The sequence below is a fragment of the Electrona antarctica genome (assembly GCF_951216825.1).
Source record: "Electrona antarctica genome assembly, chromosome: 13".
Lineage (NCBI taxonomy): Eukaryota > Metazoa > Chordata > Actinopteri > Myctophiformes > Myctophidae > Electrona > Electrona antarctica.
In genome coordinates, this window is record NC_136794.1 from 2,876,781 (window position 1) to 2,897,486 (window position 20,706).

Here is a 20,706-nt window from a genome sequence, read left to right on the forward strand (position 1 = left end):
GCTATGGAGACTGATACAACCGTATGAATGATGCTAGGTTGCTATGGAGACTGATACAACCATATGAATGATGCTAGGTTGCTATGGAGACGTATACAACTGTATGAATGATGCTACTGTAGGTTGCTATGGAGACTGATACAACCGTATGAATGATGCTAGGTTGCTATGGAGACTGATACAACCGTATGAATGATGCTAGGTTGCTATGGAGACTGATACAACCATATGAATGATGCTAGGTTGCTATGGAGACGTATACAACGGTATGAATGATGCTAGGTTGCTATGGAGACGGATACAACCGTATGAATGATGCTAGGTTGCTATGGAGACGGATACAACCGTATGAATGATGCTAGGTTGCTATGGAGACGGATACAACCGTATGAATGATGCTAGGTTGCTATGGAGACGTATGCGTGGACGACTCACCTTCTCCAAACAGGACGGTCCTCCGTTGGCCGTGGACCCCACTCCGGCCCCCCCTGGGGGGCCCAGTACCGAGGGGGGCCGGCTGTGAGGGGGGGAGGAGGAGGAGGGGCCAGCTCCCCCGGCGCCTCCCCCTTTTTTCTCCTTCTGATACTCGATAGGAGACTGCAGGGCTGGAAGGAGAACGCACACGCACGTTTGTATTATACTTGTGACATCAACATTCTTGTTTTATTTCCGGTTTTCCCCCAGCAGCAACATTTCATTTCGGCTATAGAGCACCGAAGTCTGAGGTCAATATCGATGGGCACAAATCCATGGGTTCATGTACTTTTTATTTGCATTGTAATCCCCATAGGGGATTTTAGACCGCCTCATATAAGAACAGTGCCGTTTCACTCATATGGATATGAAGAATCAACTGACTGAGAGAAAACGCTAATGTTACTGCTACTGAATTAGTTACATTTTCGCTAAAAACAGACTATCATATATGGGTCACTGACTGTCGCAAACGATACAGAGATACCTCTCTGACAATAACGCCGAGACATCTTGTTTATTTTTGGACCACAATGACCCCATGTTATTCTCCATAGAGAATGAACCAGGCAGAACCAGGGGATGAGCGAGTGACGTCAGGACTTCGGCGCTCTATTGGTTATTGTTAAACATCTTGCATTTGACTTAATTTACGGGAAGTGGTGTGCAAGCACGTTTTTTTATGGTTGTCGGCAAAATGTGGGAATGAACGTGAGCGGAAGTGGGCGTGTCTCACCAGACAGGAAGTTGCTCTGCGCGTCCAGGACCTCCCGTACGTGTCGGACCCACACCTGCTTCACGTCCACGTTGGCGGCCTGCAGCGTGAAGCGGTCCGACGAGCCGCGACACGACAACACCAACTTACACGGATCAGTGTCCACGGTCTCCTCCAGACCCAGGAATGATACCTGGAGGAGAGGAGAGGAGAGGAGGGGAGGGGAGGGGAGAGGAGAGGAGAGGAGAGGAGAGGAGAGGAGAGGAGAGGAGAGGAGAGGAGAGGAGAGGAGAGGAGAGGAGAGGAGAGCAGAGGAGAGGAGATTAGCAGGCATATACAGGTACAATTCGGGAGTTTACCGGAGTTTGTTGGAAAGTTTAACAGGAGTTTCCTGTAATATACACATCCGTATTCCATGCTTTTTGCGCAGTGGGAGAGGAGAGGAGAGGAGAGGAGAGGAGAGGAGTGGAGAGGAGAGGAGAGGAGAGGAGAGGAGAGGAAATCCATTTTTGCTTAAGCCAGCCGATTTTTTGTTTATGTTTTTTCCCCTTTTTGTCAGGTGAAACCTGGCCTGTATCCTATCGGTTTCCTTTGCGCGACCTAGTCCTGATTAGCTGGCTCGTTTCTAGGCTACCAGACACTTCTGATTGGCTGCACCGACTCTGAACCTAATACTCTGAAACACCGCCTAAGCCAATGGGAGTGCCTCCTAAGCCCTGAAAGGCCGCAACGACGACCGAGGCTAAATGGAGAAAAAGAAGAAAAAAGAAAAGGGGGGACAGATGCACAACGGCGACAGATCTTATTTCACCTGACAAATATGACTATGACGTGTTATGAGTGCGTAGTGAACAACACAGTTGTGAACCATAATCAATGTATATTAACACATTTTGGGCGGGAACCCCTTTTGGCGTTTTAAGCATTATGCTATGCTTTAGCTATTTAAAAATAGCAGATCTACAAGCTCGTAGCGCAGCATCGACTGCCGGGCTACAAGCTTGTAGGTCTGCTATTTTTGAAAAATCTTGAAAATGTGGCTCAAATCTTTGAATATATATTCTTTCAGAGTGAACATTTTTAACTCAAATCTTTGCTTCTGAGAACATATTTTCAGATGGGGGTCGGTGGCCAAATACATCAGTTCCTTCATGTATCTGATTGTTCGGTGAAGGAGCTTTGTTACAGTCCATTTCCAATGTGTAGCTGAACACACTTTCTGCTGTGTAGAACGGTGGATTTCTACAACCGGTCCGGACTGTGATTTTGCTGGCGATCAATTTTGCCATATTAGGAGATCAACGGTCATCGGCTTCCTGGATTGGCAACCCCGACTCATGGGCCTTGCCTGATTGGTCAGAGCTTTGCGTGACATTTGCACCACTGAACCAATAAGTGGCGGCGAGCGCAGCAGAAGGACTGCATTGTGTTACAGAGCGAGATGTGATAAACTCAACCTGATCTACGGTGTGAGAAATGTTCTGCTGGGTGCTACATCTGGATGGAGCTCCAGAGCTTTACCGCGACAAGGCTGTCGCATGTGGACGCCACGTTTACTCATTCGGTGGAAACGCTAACGGCGAGTGGATTGATGTGCACGTCTTCAACACAGTGTCTTTGTGCTGGAGGAAGTTGACCCCTGCTGGAACAGGAGAACCTCACCTTGAGGTCCCCTCCAGGCGTGAGGGCCACACAGCTGTGCTGATTGAAGACACCGTCTACCTCTGGGGAGGGTGGACTAGCCCAGGTTACTGCAACGTGCTTTATGTATTTGATGTCGACGCCCACACATGGTTCAAACCACAGGTTTCTGGGACTATTCCAGAGGGGAGGAGCTACCACTCAGCCTGTGTCTTGGGGAAGGTTATGTTAATTCACGGAGGATGCGCCCAGACTGGATACGCTAATGACATCTACAAGTTGGACACCACCTCAATGGGCTGGTCTCTAATTAACACCAGAGGAACTCCACCTCATATGTCGGGGTGTCACTCTGCCACCATCATCGGGACAAAGATGTTTGTATTTGGGTGGTGGGATAAGTACACCACCACCATCAGAGTGTTTGACACAGAGACCAACCATTGGATGTGTCGTGTATTATGGACACGAGACACACCTTCTACACAGAGTCTTCCAGAAAGACGCTGTTCTCATTCAGCCTTTACCTACAATGGAGAGCTGTACATATTTGGTGGCTGGATGTATAACCACCACTACAATGATCTGTGGAAATTTAATCCAGAGACCTTTTCTTGGAAGAAGGTTGAGCCCAAGGGGAAAGGCCCGTCTCCGACGTATAATATGTGCTGTTGCATGGTGGGAGACCATCTCATGCTCTTTGGAGGACACAAAACACCTGGTGACCTGTATGTCTTAGACTTCAGTCCTAGCCTCAAGACTTTATGCAAACTAGCAGTTATTCAGTACGGGCTGGCGCAGTCAGAACTCCCACACAACATCAGGTGGGAACTGGCAGCCATGACTATCCATCCATCCATCCATCCATCTTCAACCGCTTACCCGTAGTCGGGTCGCGGGGGCAACAGCTCCTAGCCTGGTTAATAAACCAGACCGAATCAGCCGTTGGCAATTTTTTTTTGCCTACCAGCGGATTACGGTCTGGCGAGGCTCAGTAGCACGCCTCTTTCCTACAACCGAGAACAGGTCGGACCAATCGGGACACGGTATGCAATATGGGCGGGCTTTGGTACAGTGACGTTCAATGCTTGAGACTTTTGACTGACAGTAGCTCTGACCAATTGCGTCAAAGAGAAAATGTTTGAACCCGCCCCCCGGGAAATTAAATCCAAGTGGAGCCAGCCCAGACTAATATACCGCGACAGTGTTGTGTGAGTACCGCGACAGTGTTGTGTGATATTAGTCTGGTTTATTAGCCAGGCTAAACAGCTCCACCCAGAGAGCTCCAGACTTCCCTCTCCAGAGCAACATCAGTGACTTCCTCCTGGGGGGATCCCGAGACGTTCCAAGGCCAGTGAGTCGATGTAATCCCTCCATCTGCGCCTTGGTCTGCCCCGGGGTCTCCTCCCCCCAGTGGGACGTGCATCGAGGACCTCCCTAGGAAGACGCCCGAGAGGCATCCTAACCAGATGCCCCGAACCACCTAAGCTGGCTCCTTTCCAGGCCATGATTTCCAGCCGTGACTAGCAGCAGAAAATGAAACGAAAAACTGCAACCACAGTGAAAAGAATGCTTCCTGATTGGTTGCGTTTCTAGCTGAGCACTCACTGCCTAAACACTTGCTGCCTAAACACTTGCTGCCTAAACACTCACTGCCTAAACACTCGCTGTCTAAGGGCCGATTCGTACTCCTATTTTACCGCTGTAGTGCCGAAATGATTTCGGCTCGTCAGAAATTTTCAGTAGCCGACTGCCTAAACACTCACTGCCTAAACACTCGCTGCCTAAACACTTGCTGCCTAAACACTTGCTGCCTAAACACTCACTGTCTAAAAACTCACTGTCTAAACACTCACTGTCTAAACCAAAATACATCCAGAGGAAGCACAGCTGCTTTTTGTCTTGCTTCTTGTTTGGTTCCTGCACCAAATCATCACCTTTTTATTGATGTTTGTGACCAATAAGAAAGAGCCAGTTAGAGTGGGATTTCAATATAATAACTGTATAGAGCTCTGAAGTCTGACGTCATTTACACATCCTAACTGGGTCACGTTTTGTTCCTCCATTCTGAATTCACAAAGACCTTTTTTTTTTTTTTTTTTTATCGTGTCTCATAAGAACTGTTCCAAAAATAAACAAATGATCCCGGCGGCGGTTTTAGCCAAGAGTGCCATCTAGTGGAGCAAAACAAAACAAAAACAAGCTAAAAGTGGTTTTACGATAGAGGGCGCTCTACCGCAGCCTGTGAATGATCCCAGCATCAAGGAAGAAGAGGAGAACATCCAGCGATCACGTGATCAGCTGGTTTACGATAGTGATAAAATATTTATAAAAATCCACTTTGCTTTCTAGTGGTTTTGGTGAAAACAAGCCACAATTCAACGGAATTATCGCAACCTCAACATTTTTTTTTCAGACTCTACAAGATTTCAGTGTGTCTTTCACAGCGATCTGCGTGTGGATTGTTGTGAAGAATAATAATATTCTATGGTTTTTCAAAGGTTAGTGAAAACATCCAGAATGACTGGTAAAGACAGCTATAGAGCATGTTATAACTCTGGCAGAAACAGGTTAAACAATGCTGACACTGTTTACAGCAAATGTAAAGTTTGTTACATGAGGCTGAGCAGGAATCTGTGGAGACACACACAACTCTGGGAGGTTACACAAGAGGGAATGAAGTAAATAATGACAATACATTAATTGGCATTATTTGGTACTTGAAAATCCATTCATTAGTTTGCATTTTTTTTAGACACTTTTTTTAGACGCACATAAAGTAATCTTGCATAGGGCCACCTGACTCCTACAACCGGCACTGGGGGCTCCCGGTTTTTGGGGGGAACGGTAGGCGGGGGCTTTTCAGAGTAAAATCTCTCATATCTCCTGGCACTCTAGCGCCTTTATTTTGAAGTAAATCCCAGCACTGAGTGTGTTTAAAAGGCGTCAGAAGGCGACCTCAGCGGTAAACGAGCTAATGAAGGATCACGGTCAGGGGCCCATGGTCAGGGCTCAGGGTCAAGGTCAGGGTTCAGGGTCACGGGCCCATGGTCAGGGCTCGGGGTCAAGGTCAGGGTCAAGGTCAGGGTTCTGATACCTTGATGCTCCTCTTGAACTGGTATCCGGGCGTGGACGATCCTTTCCTCAGCAGCTCGCTGAAGATGACGATCTGCTCGAACAGGAAGACGCGGCGCTCCTTGGAGCGCGACAGAACGCCGCCGTCGGACTCCGTCACGAAGAACGTCTCCTGCTGCAGCAGCTTGCCGTGACTGGTAAGCTTGCCCTGTCAATCAAGACAACACTTTACCGTGATTGGTCAGCTTGCCCTGTCAATCAAGACCCACTTTATACCGTGACTGGTCAGCTTGCCCTGTCAATCAAGACAACACTTTACCGTGACTGGTCAGCTTGCCCTGTCAATCAAGACCCACTTTATACCGTGACTGGTCAGCTTGCCCTGTCAATCAAGACAACACTTTACCGTGACTGGTCAGCTTGCCCTGTCAATCAAGACCCACTTTATACCGTGACTGGTCAGCTTGCCCTGTCAATCAAGACCCACTTCTTTACCGTGACTGGTCAGCTTGCCCTGTCAATCAAAACCCACTTTATACCGTGACTGGTCAGCTTGCCGTGTCAATTAAGACCCACTTTACCATGACTGGTCAGCTTGCCCTGTCAATCAAGACCCACTTCTTTACCGTGACTGGTCAGCTTGCCCTGTCAATCAAAACCCACTTTATACCGTGACTGGTCAGCTTGCCCTGTCAATCAAGACAACACTTTACCATGACTGGTCAGCTTGCCCTGTCAATCAAGACAACACTTTACCGTGACTGGTCAGCTTGCCCTGTCAATCAAGACCCACTTTATACCGTGACTGGTCAGCTTGCCCTGTCAATCAAGACCCACTTCTTTACCGTGACTGGTCAGCTTGCCCTGTCAATCAAAACCCACTTTATACCGTGACTGGTCAGCTTGCCCTGTCAATCAAGACCCACTTTACCCTGTCAATCAAAACCCACTTTACCCTGTCAATCAAAACCCACTTTACCCTGTCAATCAAAATCCACTTTACCCTGTCAATCAAAACCCACTTTACCCTGTCAATCAAAACCCACTTTACCCTGTCAATCAAAACCCACTTTAACCTGTCAATCAAACCCCACTTTATCCTGTCAATCAAACCCCACTTTACCCTGTCAATCAAAACCCACTTCACCCTGTCAATCAAAACCCACTTTACCCTGTCAATCAAACCCACTTTAACCTGTCAATCAAAACCCACTTTACCCTGTCAATCAAAACCCACTTTACCCTGTCAATCAAACCCACTTTACCCTGTCAATCAAAACCCACTTTACCCTGTCAATCAAAACCCACTTTACCCTGTCAATCAAAACCCACTTTACCCTGTCAATCAAACCCCACTTTAAACCTGTCAATCAAACCTCACTTTACCCTGTCAATCAAAACCCACTTTACCCTGTCAATCAAACCCACGTTATCCTGTCAATCAAAACCCACTTTACCCTGTCAATCAAAACCCACTTTAACCTGTCAATCAAACCCCACTTTATCCTGTCAATCAAACCCCACTTTACCCTGTCAATCAAAACCCACCTCGTATCCCTGCAGCCGGCCCAGATTCATCATGTCGTTGCACAGCTTGGGAACCTGAGACATGAGACATACTGCCCTCTGTTGGGGGGAGGACCATTATCAGTGGAGGATATATAATAATAGTAATAGTAATAGTAATAGTAATAGTAATAGTAATAGTAATAGTAATAGTAATAATAATGTTTTGTACCTCCATCTGTTCACAGTCTAACCCTGCCTTAAGGCTGTACTTTAAGAAATCCTAGAGAGAGAGAGAGAGAGAGAGAGAGAGAGAGAGAGAGAGAGAGAGAGAGAGAGAGAGAGAGAGAGAGAGAGAGAGAGAGAGAGAGAGGTGTTAACAGGTATAAAAAAAACACACAACAAAAATAAAGTTTATGTGAACTCCGATCCAAATGTCAGGGGGGAATACTTAAAGGGACACTTCACCCTTTTTGCCAAAAAAGATATATCAATGACGTTTATAAGATTTAGAACACTTTCCTGGCATTATTTTTTGTGTAATCTCTGGGTTTAGATATTTTAGATTAACGGGTGGCTCTGACGTCAGAGACACTCTTCCGTATTGCTACCGGACTACATTGTCTCCTCACACTGCAGCTATAGACCAGCCCCACGGACACTGTTCCACCCACCTACAACCTTCGTTGACTCCACCCCCACATGCGCATTTGTTATTGTGTTTGCGTCATGTTGCCGTCGTCAGCAGAGCAGCACCAGAGTATACAGAAAAAAACAACTCAGAGGAGACACGCTGTGTAGTGTTGCCACGCGGTCCACCCCCCACCCTGTCATTCTAATGCACTGGCTTTTAGAGAACATTCTTGTGGAAGTAAAAAGAAGAAAAAAACGTACTGCATTACTGTGTCCTTTTCCATTGTAAGATGCAACCAATGTTATTTGTCAAGGGTTCCCAACCGTCCCGTAAAATACGGGATCGTACCGTATTTGGCAACTAAAAGAACTGTCCCGTAATGAACCGATACGGGACGCACTTAATCCCGTATTTTGGGCTCGTGGAAAAATGACAGCGCGTTATGGTGATTCTCAGTCACTCGCTCCCATGCAGTAATAAGAAGGGGCAGCCAACTGAGCTATAGGAACAGGAACGCAAGACACTGAAACCTGGTGTCTGGAAGGGCGCTAGGCTCAGCTCATTGGTCAGTACTCTTCATAGGCATGCAGCAGAGCCAATCACTATGCAGTATCGTATCTTAGCAACTATTTCACCACGCTCCGGTCCACAACATTGAAAAAACAAATGGATGCTGTTGACAGCCAAAAATCTTATCTACCTCAGAGTCAGAAAGTTCTAGTAGTGAGATAGAACTAAAAAAGAAGAAAAACTAAGTGCAGAGCTGAGTGGGAAAAAGATTCGGTGGATTTTTATGAAACAAAAGCTTTGCAGTTTGAAAGTGGATATTCAAGCTTTCCCTACAGCTGCAATGTTGGTGAGTTTAATGTTGTTTAATACAAGCAGATGCAAATTGGATGAATGGGGAGTTAATGGATGGTTTATGGCAAGTCACTTCATATCATTATAATAAATCTAGAGTTGGGGGGGGGGGGATTCGTGGCAACATAGCGCGTCTCTCTGGTGCTGCTCTGCTGACGACGGCGACATGACACAAACACAATAACAAATGCGCATGTGGGGGTGCGGTCAACGAAGGTTGTAGGTGGAACAAATCGCAGTGTCCGTGACGGCTGTGTTTTGGGGCTGGTCTTGCTGCATTGTGAGGAGACAACTGTAGTTCGGAAGTGAAGTAGAACAGTGTCTCTGACGTCAGAGCCATCCGTTAATCTAAAATATCTAAACCCAGAGATTACACAAAAAATAACGCCAGGAAAGTGTTCTAAATCTTATAAACGTCATTGATATATATTTTTTGGCAAAAAGGGTGAAGTGTCCCTTTAAAAAGGTATTTGGCACAAGACTTTAGTATAGTATAGTATAGTATAGTATAGTATAGTATAGTATAGTATAGTATAGTATAGTATAGTATAGTATAGTATCTTTCAGATGGAGTGAGTGTGGTCTTACAGGGGGTGTGGTCTAACAGGGGTGTGGTTTAACATGGGGTGTGGTCTCACAGGGGGTGTGGTCTTACAGGGGGTGGGGTCTTACAGGGTGTGTGGTCAAACAGGGGGGGTGGTCTCACAGGGAGTGTGGTCTTACTTTGAGTAGCAGCTGGTATTTGGTGATTCTCTGGATTGGTTTGATGAGGTAATCACTGAGACTGAGCCTGGACTGGAGCTCCTGTTGGATACACTGCACACACGCACACACACACATTTTTACAATTAATTTATGTCCACACAAAATCTGCACCCACTGCGTAGTCTCGCGTAGCCAGACAACTATTCCACAATCTTCGAATGCTATATAGAGTCTGGAACTACACCTCCTGAATGCTATATAGAGTCTGGAACTACACCTCCTGAATGCTATATATAGTCTGGAACTACACCTCCTGAATGCTATATAGAGTCTGGAACTACACCTCCTGAATGCTATATAGAGTCTGGAACTACACCTCCTGAATGTTATATAGAGTCTGGAACTACACCTCCTGAATGCTATATAGAGTCTGGAACTACACCTCCTGAATGCTATCTGGAACTACACCTCCTGAATGCTATATAGAGTCTGGAACTACACCTCCTGAATGCTATATAGAGTCTGGAACTACACCTCCTGAATGTTATATAGAGTCTGGAACTACACCTCCTGAATGCTATATAGAGTCTGGAACTACACCTCCTGAATGCTATCTGGAACTACACCTCCTGAATGCTATATAGAGTCTGGAACTACACCTCCTGAATGCTATATAGAGTCTGGAACTACACCTCCTGAAATCAGGAGGAAGCTGCCAATTCCGTTCACGAAAATATATTTAAATTATTTTCAGAGCTTATTTTTTTATTTCCATTTCTGCTAAGCAGCAAGCTATTTATGCTCAGATGATTTTGATTTATATTAGGATGAATTTGCGGGACTGTAAAGACGAAACGGAAGTGAGGAGGAGTCTCCACTTCCACTTTATATTTTACTCATGATCAGAGCTTCCGTTGCTCCAGACTGTATGACGGAAGCATTTATATTTTACTCATGATCAGAGCTTCCGTTGCTCCAGACCGTATGACGGAAGCATTTATATTTTACTCATGATCAGAGCTTCCGTTGCTCCAGACCGTATGACGGAAGCATTTATATTTTACTCATGATCAGAGCTTCCGTTGCTCCAGACTGTAGTGAAAATTGCGAGAGGCCACGCAAGACTACAAGTAAGACGTGCGAACGCGGGAAGCGAACGCAGCTCGTAAATTGCAATAACAACAATTAGAATAAATTACGTACTTTTTTAAGGTTTTTTTTATTGTTATTTTGTGTTAAGTGTTTTTTTAAGACAGCAGCAGAGCAGTGTAACGTCGTGCTCAGGACACTTACTTCAAAGTAGCTGTCGTACTCTGCAACGATGAACTCTGACTTGGGCTTATTCTGACAATACACCACGTACATGTGTAGCCTCCGCTCCTAGCACGCACACGCACACACACACACACACACAAGCACACGCGCACACACACACACACACACGCACACGCACACGCACGCACACACACACAGAGTTAGAAACAATATACCACCATACCACTATGCACCAATAGTAAACACCGCCCTCGTGACTTAAAAAAAAGACCGGCTTATAACTGCTTTTTTTCAACGGCGCCCTACTGTAGGTCATTAATAGATGGACGGCTTTTAAATGAATAGTACGCACACGCACACACACACACACACACACACACACACACACGCACACACACAGCTTACATGCTTGATGAAGAGTTGAGGCAGCAGCTCGTGGTCCTCCAGACATTTCTCCAGCTCTCCCACGAAGAAACTGCAGAAGAAGAGCACAACCATTAGCTCTGTCACGTGTGTGTGTGTGTGTGTGTGTGTGTGTGTGTGTGTGTGTGTGTGTGTGTGTGTGTGTGTGTGTGTGTGCACTGGTTTTTATATCTTTGTGGGGACACAAATCTGTTTACACAGTCACGTCATGGGGACCAGTTACGGTATGGGGACAAAAAACCTAGTCCCCATGAGGGAAACCGTTAAAAAACCAACCCAGGAGATGCTTTATATGTGCCTGTGAGGTTTTTAGCCTTGGCCCATAAGGGACGTTTTTTGATCATCGTGTGTGTGTAAGTGGTGCTCAGTATCTCCCCCTAAGGGTTTTAGCTGCTATTGCACTCATTACATTCTCACACACACTTTTGTGGCCGCACCCACATCATAATGTGGCCCCACCCACCCTGTTCCCCACAAGGAGGGATTATACCATCAAATTGAGTGTTAACAGGTGTAACAGAACAGGAGATTCCAGAACAAGGCAGTGAAGATGGAAGCAAAAGCAAAACACAAGGTAAGCTATTGTTTTCTGAATGAACAATTAATAAAAACAGTGCTCAACCACAGATATTTGAAAGATCACTATAACCAGTATTTGACCATAACATTTTGTGAATTAGCTCTGATTATTAAGATAGCTCAGTTAGCTAAGTTAGCTCATAACATTTTGTGAATTAGCTCTGATTATTAAGCTAGCTCAGTTATCTAAGTTAGCTCAAATGGCTCACATGGGCTGAAGACAGTTTAGATCAGTTAGAGGGATTGCTTTTCCTGTACTTTCAGGTTAGTAATGACCTTAAAACTACTGTTTTGTAACACAAATAATTTTGTGATGAAGTTAAGATACTTAGCTTCAGTTTAGCTTCAGATATAAGGATGATGTTGTTTGGTGGTAATTTCATGTAATGTAATCCAATGTGGGCTCCTGAAACGTTTTTTTTGCTATTATTTTCTGTGAAAATAGTCAGAATGGGTATACAATTTCGTTTTTGTGTTAGGACTTTCTACTGTATAAAGTATATATGTTGAGTTTGGTCCAGTTTGTAGTGTTGTAGCATTAGCTTCCTTTAGCTGCTGTCTTTCTGTGTAGCACTGTAGCAGTGCAGCCAGTGACTCTGCAATGATGTGATATTAAAGAAAATGGTAATAATAGGCAGAATAATTGAAACATCAGAAGACGTCCCCATGATGCACATTAGCACGGGGTCCCCAATATGCATGTTTTAAGATGTGTGTGTGTGTGTGTATTTATGCAAGCTTGAAGGTAAAATAATTGAAACTTCAGAAGACGTCCCCGTGATGCACATTTAGCACGGAGTCCCCAAGATGCATGTTTTAAGATGTGTGTGTGTGTTTGTTTGTGTGTGTATTTATATGTCCCCGTGATGCACATTAGCTTAAAGTGTGTTAAATGTCCCCATATATCACAAAACTGAAAGTGTGTTCTAAATACCTACTATCTATCTACTATTTAGTATGACTGTCCGTTCTCTCACACACTCACTCTGTATAATTATGTCAATTTAACAACATAGCCGCAGCCAACTGGTGGTGTTTTTTCCTTTACTGGGGCTTATCAGACTTAACATTATGGTAATGTTTCGGGCCGGGCTAAGCCTTGGGTTTGACCAGTTCGGGTCCAGGCTTTAATTGTCAGGCCCGTTGAGAACTCTAACAGCATGTATGTCCCCGTGACGCACATTAGCCTAAAGTAAAGGGCATTAAAAGTCTAAATATTGTAGATCACATAATAGGCAGAATAATTGAAACATCAGAAGACGACCCCATGATGCACATTAGCACGGGGTCCCCAATATGCATGTTTTAAGATGTGTGTGTGTGTGTGTGTGTATTTATGCAAGCTTGAAGGCAAAATATTGAAACTTCAGAAGATGTCCCCATGATACACATTTAGCACGGAGTCCCCAAGATGCATGTTTTAAGATGTGTGTGTGTTTGTTTGTGTGTATGTATTTATATGTCCCCGTGATGCACATAAGCTTAAAGTGTGTTAAAGGTCCCCATATATCACAGAACTGAAAGTGTGTTCTAAATACCTACTATGTAACAAAATGGTATATTGGACTACATCAGGATGTTGTAATACTAGTAACATTATCTTACATGAGTTATTTCGAACTCGCTTTTATCCAAAGCAACTTCCAATAAGTGCATTCAACATTGATAGTCAAGTGCACTACTTTCACATGCCTAACTCTTTTAAATATTCAATGAATCTTATTCTAAACAGATGTTGAATGACATGCCTGCAACAGGGGGTGGAGACTCCCCCACAGACACACATGGCTCCAGCAGTTGCCAAGACATCCACTTCCATTGAAAAGGTAAATGGGGAGAGCACACCTTACAAGGATGTTGTGTAATGTCCTAATGTCTAGTATGACTGTCCGTTCTCTCACACACTCACTCGGTATAATGATGTAAATTTAACAACATAGCCGCAGCCAACTGGTGGTGTTTTTTCCTTTACTGGGGCTTATCAGACTTAACATTATGGTAATGTTTCGGGCCGGGCCAAGCCTTGGGTTTGACCAGTTCGGGTCCAGGCTTTAATTGTCAGGCCCGTTGAGAACTCTAACAGCATGTATGTCCCCGTGACGCACATTAGCCTAAAGTAAAGGGCATTAAAAGTCTAAATATTGTAGATCACATAATAGGCAGAATAATTGAAACATCAGAAGACGACCCCATGATGCACATTAGCACGGGGTCCCCAATATGCATGTTTTAAGATGTGTGTGTGTGTGTGTGTATTTATGCAAGCTTGAAGGCAAAATATTGAAACTTCAGAAGATGTCCCCATGATACACATTTAGCACGGAGTCCCCAAGATGCATGTTTTAAGATGTGTGTGTGTTTGTTTGTGTGTATGTATTTATATGTCCCCGTGATGCACATAAGCTTAAAGTGTGTTAAAGGTCCCCATATATCACAGAACTGAAAGTGTGTTCTAAATACCTACTATGTAACAAAATGGTATATTGGACTACATCAGGATGTTGTAATACTAGTAACATTATCTTACATGAGTTATTTCGAACTCGCTTTTATCCAAAGCAACTTCCAATAAGTGCATTCAACATTGATAGTCAAGTGCACTACTTTCACATGCCTAACTCTTTTAAATATTCAATGAATCTTATTCTAAACAGATGTTGAATGACATTCCTGCAACAGGGGGTGGAGACTCCCCCACAGACACACATGGCTCCAGCAGTTGCCAAGACATCCACTTCCATTGAAAAGGTAAATGGGGAGAGCACACCTTACAAGGATGTTGTGTAATGTCCTAATGTCTAGTATGACTGTCCGTTCTCTCACACACTCACTCGGTATAATGATGTAAATTTAACAACATAGCCGCAGCCAACTGGTGGTGTTTTTTCCTTTACTGGGGCTTATCAGACTTAACATTATGGTAATGTTTCGGGCCGGGCCAAGTCTTGGGTTGGACCAGTTCGGGTCCAGGCTTTATTGTCAGGCCCGTTGAGAACTCTAACAGCATGTATGTCCCCGTGACGCACATTAGCCTAAAGTAAAGGGCATTAAAAGTCTAAATATTGTAGATCACATAATAGGCAGAATAATTGAAACATCAGAAGACGACCCCATGATGCACATTAGCACGGGGTCCCCAATATGCATGTTTTAAGATGTGTGTGTGTGTGTGTATTTATGCAAGCTTGAAGGCAAAATATATGAAACTTCAGAAGACGTCCCCGTGATGCACATTTAGCACGGAGTCCCCAAGATGCATGTTTTAAGATGTGTGTGTGTGTTGGTTTGTGTGTGTATTTATATGTCCCCGTGATGCACATTAGCTTAAAGTGTGTTAAATGTCCCCATATATCACAAAACTGAAAGTGTGTTCTAAATACCTACAATCTATCTACTATTTAGTATGACTGTCCGTTCTCTCACACACTCACTCGGTATAATTATTTCAATTTAACAACATAGCTGCAGCCAACTGGTGGTGTTTTTTCCTTTACTGGGGCTTATCAGACTTAACATTATAGTAATGTTTCCGGCCGGGCTAAGCCTTGGGTTTGACCAGTTCGGGTCCAGGCTTTAATTGTCAGGCCCGTTGAGAACTCTAACAGCATGTATGTCCCCGTGACGCACATTAGCCTAAAGTAAAGGGCATTAAAAGTCTAAATATTGTAGATCACATAATAGGCAGAATAATTGAAACATCAGAAGACGACCCCATGATGCACATTAGCACGGGGTCCCCAATATGCATGTTTTAAGATGTGTGTGTGTGTGTGTATTTATGCAAGCTTGAAGGCAAAATATTGAAACTTCAGAAGACGTCCCCATGATGCACATTTAGCACGGAGTCCCCAAGATGCATGTTTTAAGATGTGTGTGTGTGTGTATTTATATGTCCCCGTGATGCACATTAGCTTAAAGTGTGTTAAATGTCCCCATATATCACAGAACTGAAAGTGTGTTCTAAATACCTACTATGTAACAAAATGGTATATTGGACTACATCAGGATGTTGTAATACTAGTAACATTATCTTACATGAGTTATTTCGAACTCGCTTTTATCCAAAGCAACTTCCAATAAGTGCATTCAACATTGATAGTCAAGTGCACTACTTTCACATGCCTAACTCTTTTAAATATTCAATGAATCTTATTCTAAACAGATGTTGAATGACATGCCTGCAACAGGGGGTGGAGACTCCCCCACAGACACACATGGCTCCAGCAGTTGCCAAGACATCCACTTCCATTGAAAAGGTAAATGGGGAGAGCACACCTTACAAGGATGTTGTGTAATGTCCTAATGTCTAGTATGACTGTCCGTTCTCTCACACACTCACTCGGTATAATGATGTAAATTTAACAACATAGCCGCAGCCAACTGGTGGTGTTTTTTTCTTTAATGGGGCTTATCAGACTTAACATTATGGTAAGTTTTCGGGCTGGGCCAAGCCTTGGGTTGGACCAGTTCGGGTCCAGGCTTTATTGTCAGGCCCGTTGAGAACTCTAACAGCATGTATGTCCCCGTGACGCACGTTAGCCTAATGTAAAGGGCATTAAAAGTCTAAATATTGTAGATCACATAATAGGCAGAATAATTGAAACATCAGAAGACGACCCCGTGATGCACATTAGCACGGGGTACCCAATATGCATGTTTTAAGATGTGTGTGTGTATTTATGCAAGCTTGAAGGCAAAATAATTGAAACTTCAGAAGACGTCCCCATGATGCACATTTAGCACGGAGTCCCCAAGATGCATGTTTTAAGATATGTGTGTGTTTGTTTGTGTGTGTGTATTTATATGTCCCCGTGATGCACATTAGCTTAAAGTGTGTTAAATGTCCCCATATATCACAGAACTGAAAGTGTGTTCTAAATACCTACTATGTAACAAAATGGTATATTGGACTACATCAGGATGTTGTAATACTAGTAACATTGTCTTACATGAGTTATTTCGAACTCGCTTTTATCCAAAGCAACTTCCAATAAGTGCATTCAACATTGATAGTCAAGTGCACTACTTTCACATGCCTAACTCTTTTAAATATTCAATGAATCTTATTCTAAACAGATGTTGAATGGCATGCCTGCAACAGGGGGTGGAGACTCCCCCACAGACACACATGGCTCCAGCAGTTGCCAAGACATCCACTTCCATTGAAAAGGTAAATGGGGAGAGCACACCTTACAAGGATGTTGTGTAATGTCCTAATGTCTAGTATGACTGTCCGTTCTCTCACACACTCACTCGGTATAATGATGTAAATTTAACAACATAGCCGCAGCCAACTGGTGGTGTTTTTTCCTTTACTGGGGCTTATCAGACTTAACATTATGGTAATGTTTCGGGCCGGGCAAGCCTTGGGTTGGGCCAGTTCGGGTCCAGGCTTTATTGTCAGGCCCGTTGAGAACTCTAACAGCATGTATGTCCCCGTGACGCACATTAGCCTAATGTAAAGGGCATTAAAAGTCTAAATATTGTAGATCACATAATAGGCAGAATAATTGAAACATCAGAAGACGACCCCATGATGCACATTAGCACGGGGTACCCAATATGCATGTTTTAAAATGTGTGTGTGTATTTATGCAAGCTTGAAGGCAAAATAATTGAAACTTCAGAAGACGTCCCCATGATGCACATTTAGCACGGAGTCCCCAAGATGCATGTTTTAAGATATGTGTGTGTTTGTTTGTGTGTGTGTATTTATATGTCCCCGTGATGCACATTAGCTTAAAGTGTGTTAAATGTCCCCATATATCACAGAACTGAAAGTGTGTTCTAAATACCTACTATGTAACAAATGGTATATTGGACTACATCAGGATGTTGTAATACTAGTAACATTATCTTACATGAGTTATTTCGAACTCGCTTTTATCCAAAGCAACTTCCAATAAGTGCATTCAACATTGATAGTCAAGTGCACTACTTTCACATGCCTAACTCTTTTAAATATTCAATGAATCTTATTCTAAACAGATGTTGAATGTCATGCCTGCAACAGGGGGTGGAGACTCCCCCACAGACACACATGGCTACAGCAGTTGCCAAGACATCCACTTCCATTGAAAAGGTAAATGGGGAGAGCACACCTTACAAGGATGTTGTGTAATGTCCTAATGTCTAGTATGACTGTCCGTTCTCTCACACACTCACTCGGTATAATGATGTAAATTTAACAACATAGCCGCAGCCAACTGGTGGTGTTTTTTCCTTTACTGGGGCTTATCAGACTTAACATTATGGTAATGTTTCGGGCCGGGCCAAGCCTTGGGTTGGACCAGTTCGGGTCCAGGCTTTATTGTCAGGCCCGTTGAGAACTCTAACAGCATGTATGTCCCCGTGACGCACATTAGCCTAATGTAAAGGGCATTAAAAGTCTAAATATTGTAGATCACATAATAGGCAGAATAATTGAAACATCAGAAGACGTCCCCATGATGCACATTAGCACGGGGTACCCAATATGCATGTTTTAAGATGTGTGTGTGTATTTATGCAAGCTTGAAGGCAAAATAATTGAAACTTCAGAAGACGTCCCCATGATGCACATTTAGCACGGAGTCCCCAAGATGCATGTTTTAAGATATGTGTGTGTTTGTTTGTGTGTGTGTATTTATATGTCCCCGTGATGCACATTAGCTTAAAGTGTGTTAAATGTCCCCATATATCACAGAACTGAAAGTGTGTTCTAAATACCTACTATGTAACAAAATGGTATATTGGACTACATCAGGATGTTGTAATACTACTAACATTATCTTACATGAGTTATTTCGAACTCGCTTTTATCGAAAGCAACTTCCAATAAGTGCATTCAACATTGATAATCAAGTGCACTACTTTCACATGCCTAACTCTTTTAAATATTCAATGAATCTTATTCTAAACAGATGTTGAATGACATGCCTGCAACAGGGGTTGGAGACTCCCCAACAGACACACATGGCTCCAGCAGTTGCCAAGACATCCACTTCCATTGAAAAGGTAAATGGGGAGAGCACACCTTACAAGGATGTTGTGTAATGTCCTAATGTCTAGTATGACTGTCCGTTCTCTCACACACTCACTCGGTATAATGATGTAAATTTAACAACATAGCCGCAGCCAACTGGTGGTGTTTTTTCCTTTACTGGGGCTTATCAGACTTAACATTATGGTAATGTTTCGGGCCGGGCAAGCCTTGGGTTGGGCCAGTTCGGGTCCAGGCTTTATTGTCAGGCCCGTTGAGAACTCTAACAGCATGTATGTCCCCGTGACGCACATTAGCCTAATGTAAAGGGCATTAAAAGTCTAAATATTGTAGATCACATAATAGGCAGAATAATTGAAACATCAGAAGACGACCCCATGATGCACATTAGCACGGGGTACCCAATATGCATGTTTTAAAATGTGTGTGTGTATTTATGCAAGCTTGAAGGCAAAATAATTGAAACTTCAGAAGACGTCCCCATGATGCACATTTAGCACGGAGTCCCCAAGATGCATGTTTTAAGATATGTGTGTGTTTGTTTGTGTGTGTGTATTTATATGTCCCCGTGATGCACATTAGCTTAAAGTGTGTTAAATGTCCCCATATATCACAGAACTGAAAGTGTGTTCTAAATACCTACTATGTAACAAATGGTATATTGGACTACATCAGGATGTTGTAATACTAGTAACATTATCTTACATGAGTTATTTCGAACTCGCTTTTATCCAAAGCAACTTCCAATAAGTGCATTCAACATTGATAGTCAAGTGCACTACTTTCACATGCCTAACTCTTTTAAATATTCAATGAATCTTATTCTAAACAGATGTTGAATGTCATGCCTGCAACAGGGGGTGGAGACTCCCCCACAGACACACATGGCTACAGCAGTTGCCAAGACATCCACTTCCATTGAAAAGGTAAATGGGGAGAGCACACCTTACAAGGATGTTGTGTAATGTCCTAATGTCTAGTATGACTGTCCGTTCTCTCACACACTCACTCGGTATAATGATGTAAATTTAACAACATAGCCGCAGCCAACTGGTGGTGTTTTTTCCTTTACTGGGGCTTATCAGACTTAACATTATGGTAATGTTTCGGGCCGGGCCAAGCCTTGGGTTGGACCAGTTCGGGTCCAGGCTTTATTGTCAGGCCCGTTGAGAACTCTAACAGCATGTATGTCCCCGTGACGCACATTAGCCTAATGTAAAGGGCATTAAAAGTCTAAATATTGTAGATCACATAATAGGCAGAATAATTGAAACATCAGAAGACGTCCCCATGATGCACATTAGCACGGGGTACCCAATATGCATGTTTTAAGATGTGTGTGTGTATTTATGCAAGCTTGAAGGCAAAATAATTGAAACTTCAGAAGACGTCCCCATGATGCACATTTAGCACGGAGTCCCCAAGATGCATGTTTTAAGATATGTGTGTGTTTGTTTGTGTGTGTGTATTTATATGTCCCCGTGATGCACATTAGCTTAAAGTGTGTTAAATGTCCCCATATATCACAGAACTGAAAGTGTGTTCTAAATACCTACTATGTAACAAAATGGTATATTGGACTACATCAGGATGTTGTAATACTACTAACATTATCTTACATGAGTTATTTCGAACTCGCTTTTATCGAAAGCAACTTCCAATAAGTGCATTCAACATTGATAATCAAGTGCACTACTTTCACATGCCTAACTCTTTTAAATATTCAATGAATCTTATTCTAAACAGATGTTGAATGACATGCCTGCAACAGGGGTTGGAGACTCCCCAACAGACACACATGGCTCCAGCAGTTGCCAAGACATCCACTTCCATTGA

General features: G+C 43.5%; 1 protein-coding gene across 1 annotated transcript in view; it reads right to left on the reverse strand.

The window, feature by feature from the left end:
• The window catches only part of kalrna (kalirin RhoGEF kinase a), a gene marked incomplete at its 3' end in the record, with an annotated part of 163,675 nt that overhangs the window by 22,949 nt on the left and 120,020 nt on the right, over positions 1–20,706 (reverse strand). The window contains exons 48-55 of the mRNA XM_079518619.1: positions 11,292–11,361; positions 10,905–10,991; positions 9,630–9,722; positions 7,644–7,694; positions 7,454–7,531; positions 5,928–6,113; positions 1,211–1,382; positions 436–605 (exon numbers count right to left, since the gene is read on the reverse strand). Coding sequence (XP_079374745.1) covers positions 436–605; positions 1,211–1,382; positions 5,928–6,113; positions 7,454–7,531; positions 7,644–7,694; positions 9,630–9,722; positions 10,905–10,991; positions 11,292–11,361 — 907 coding nt within the window. The remainder of the gene's footprint in view (positions 1–435; positions 606–1,210; positions 1,383–5,927; positions 6,114–7,453; positions 7,532–7,643; positions 7,695–9,629; positions 9,723–10,904; positions 10,992–11,291; positions 11,362–20,706) is intronic.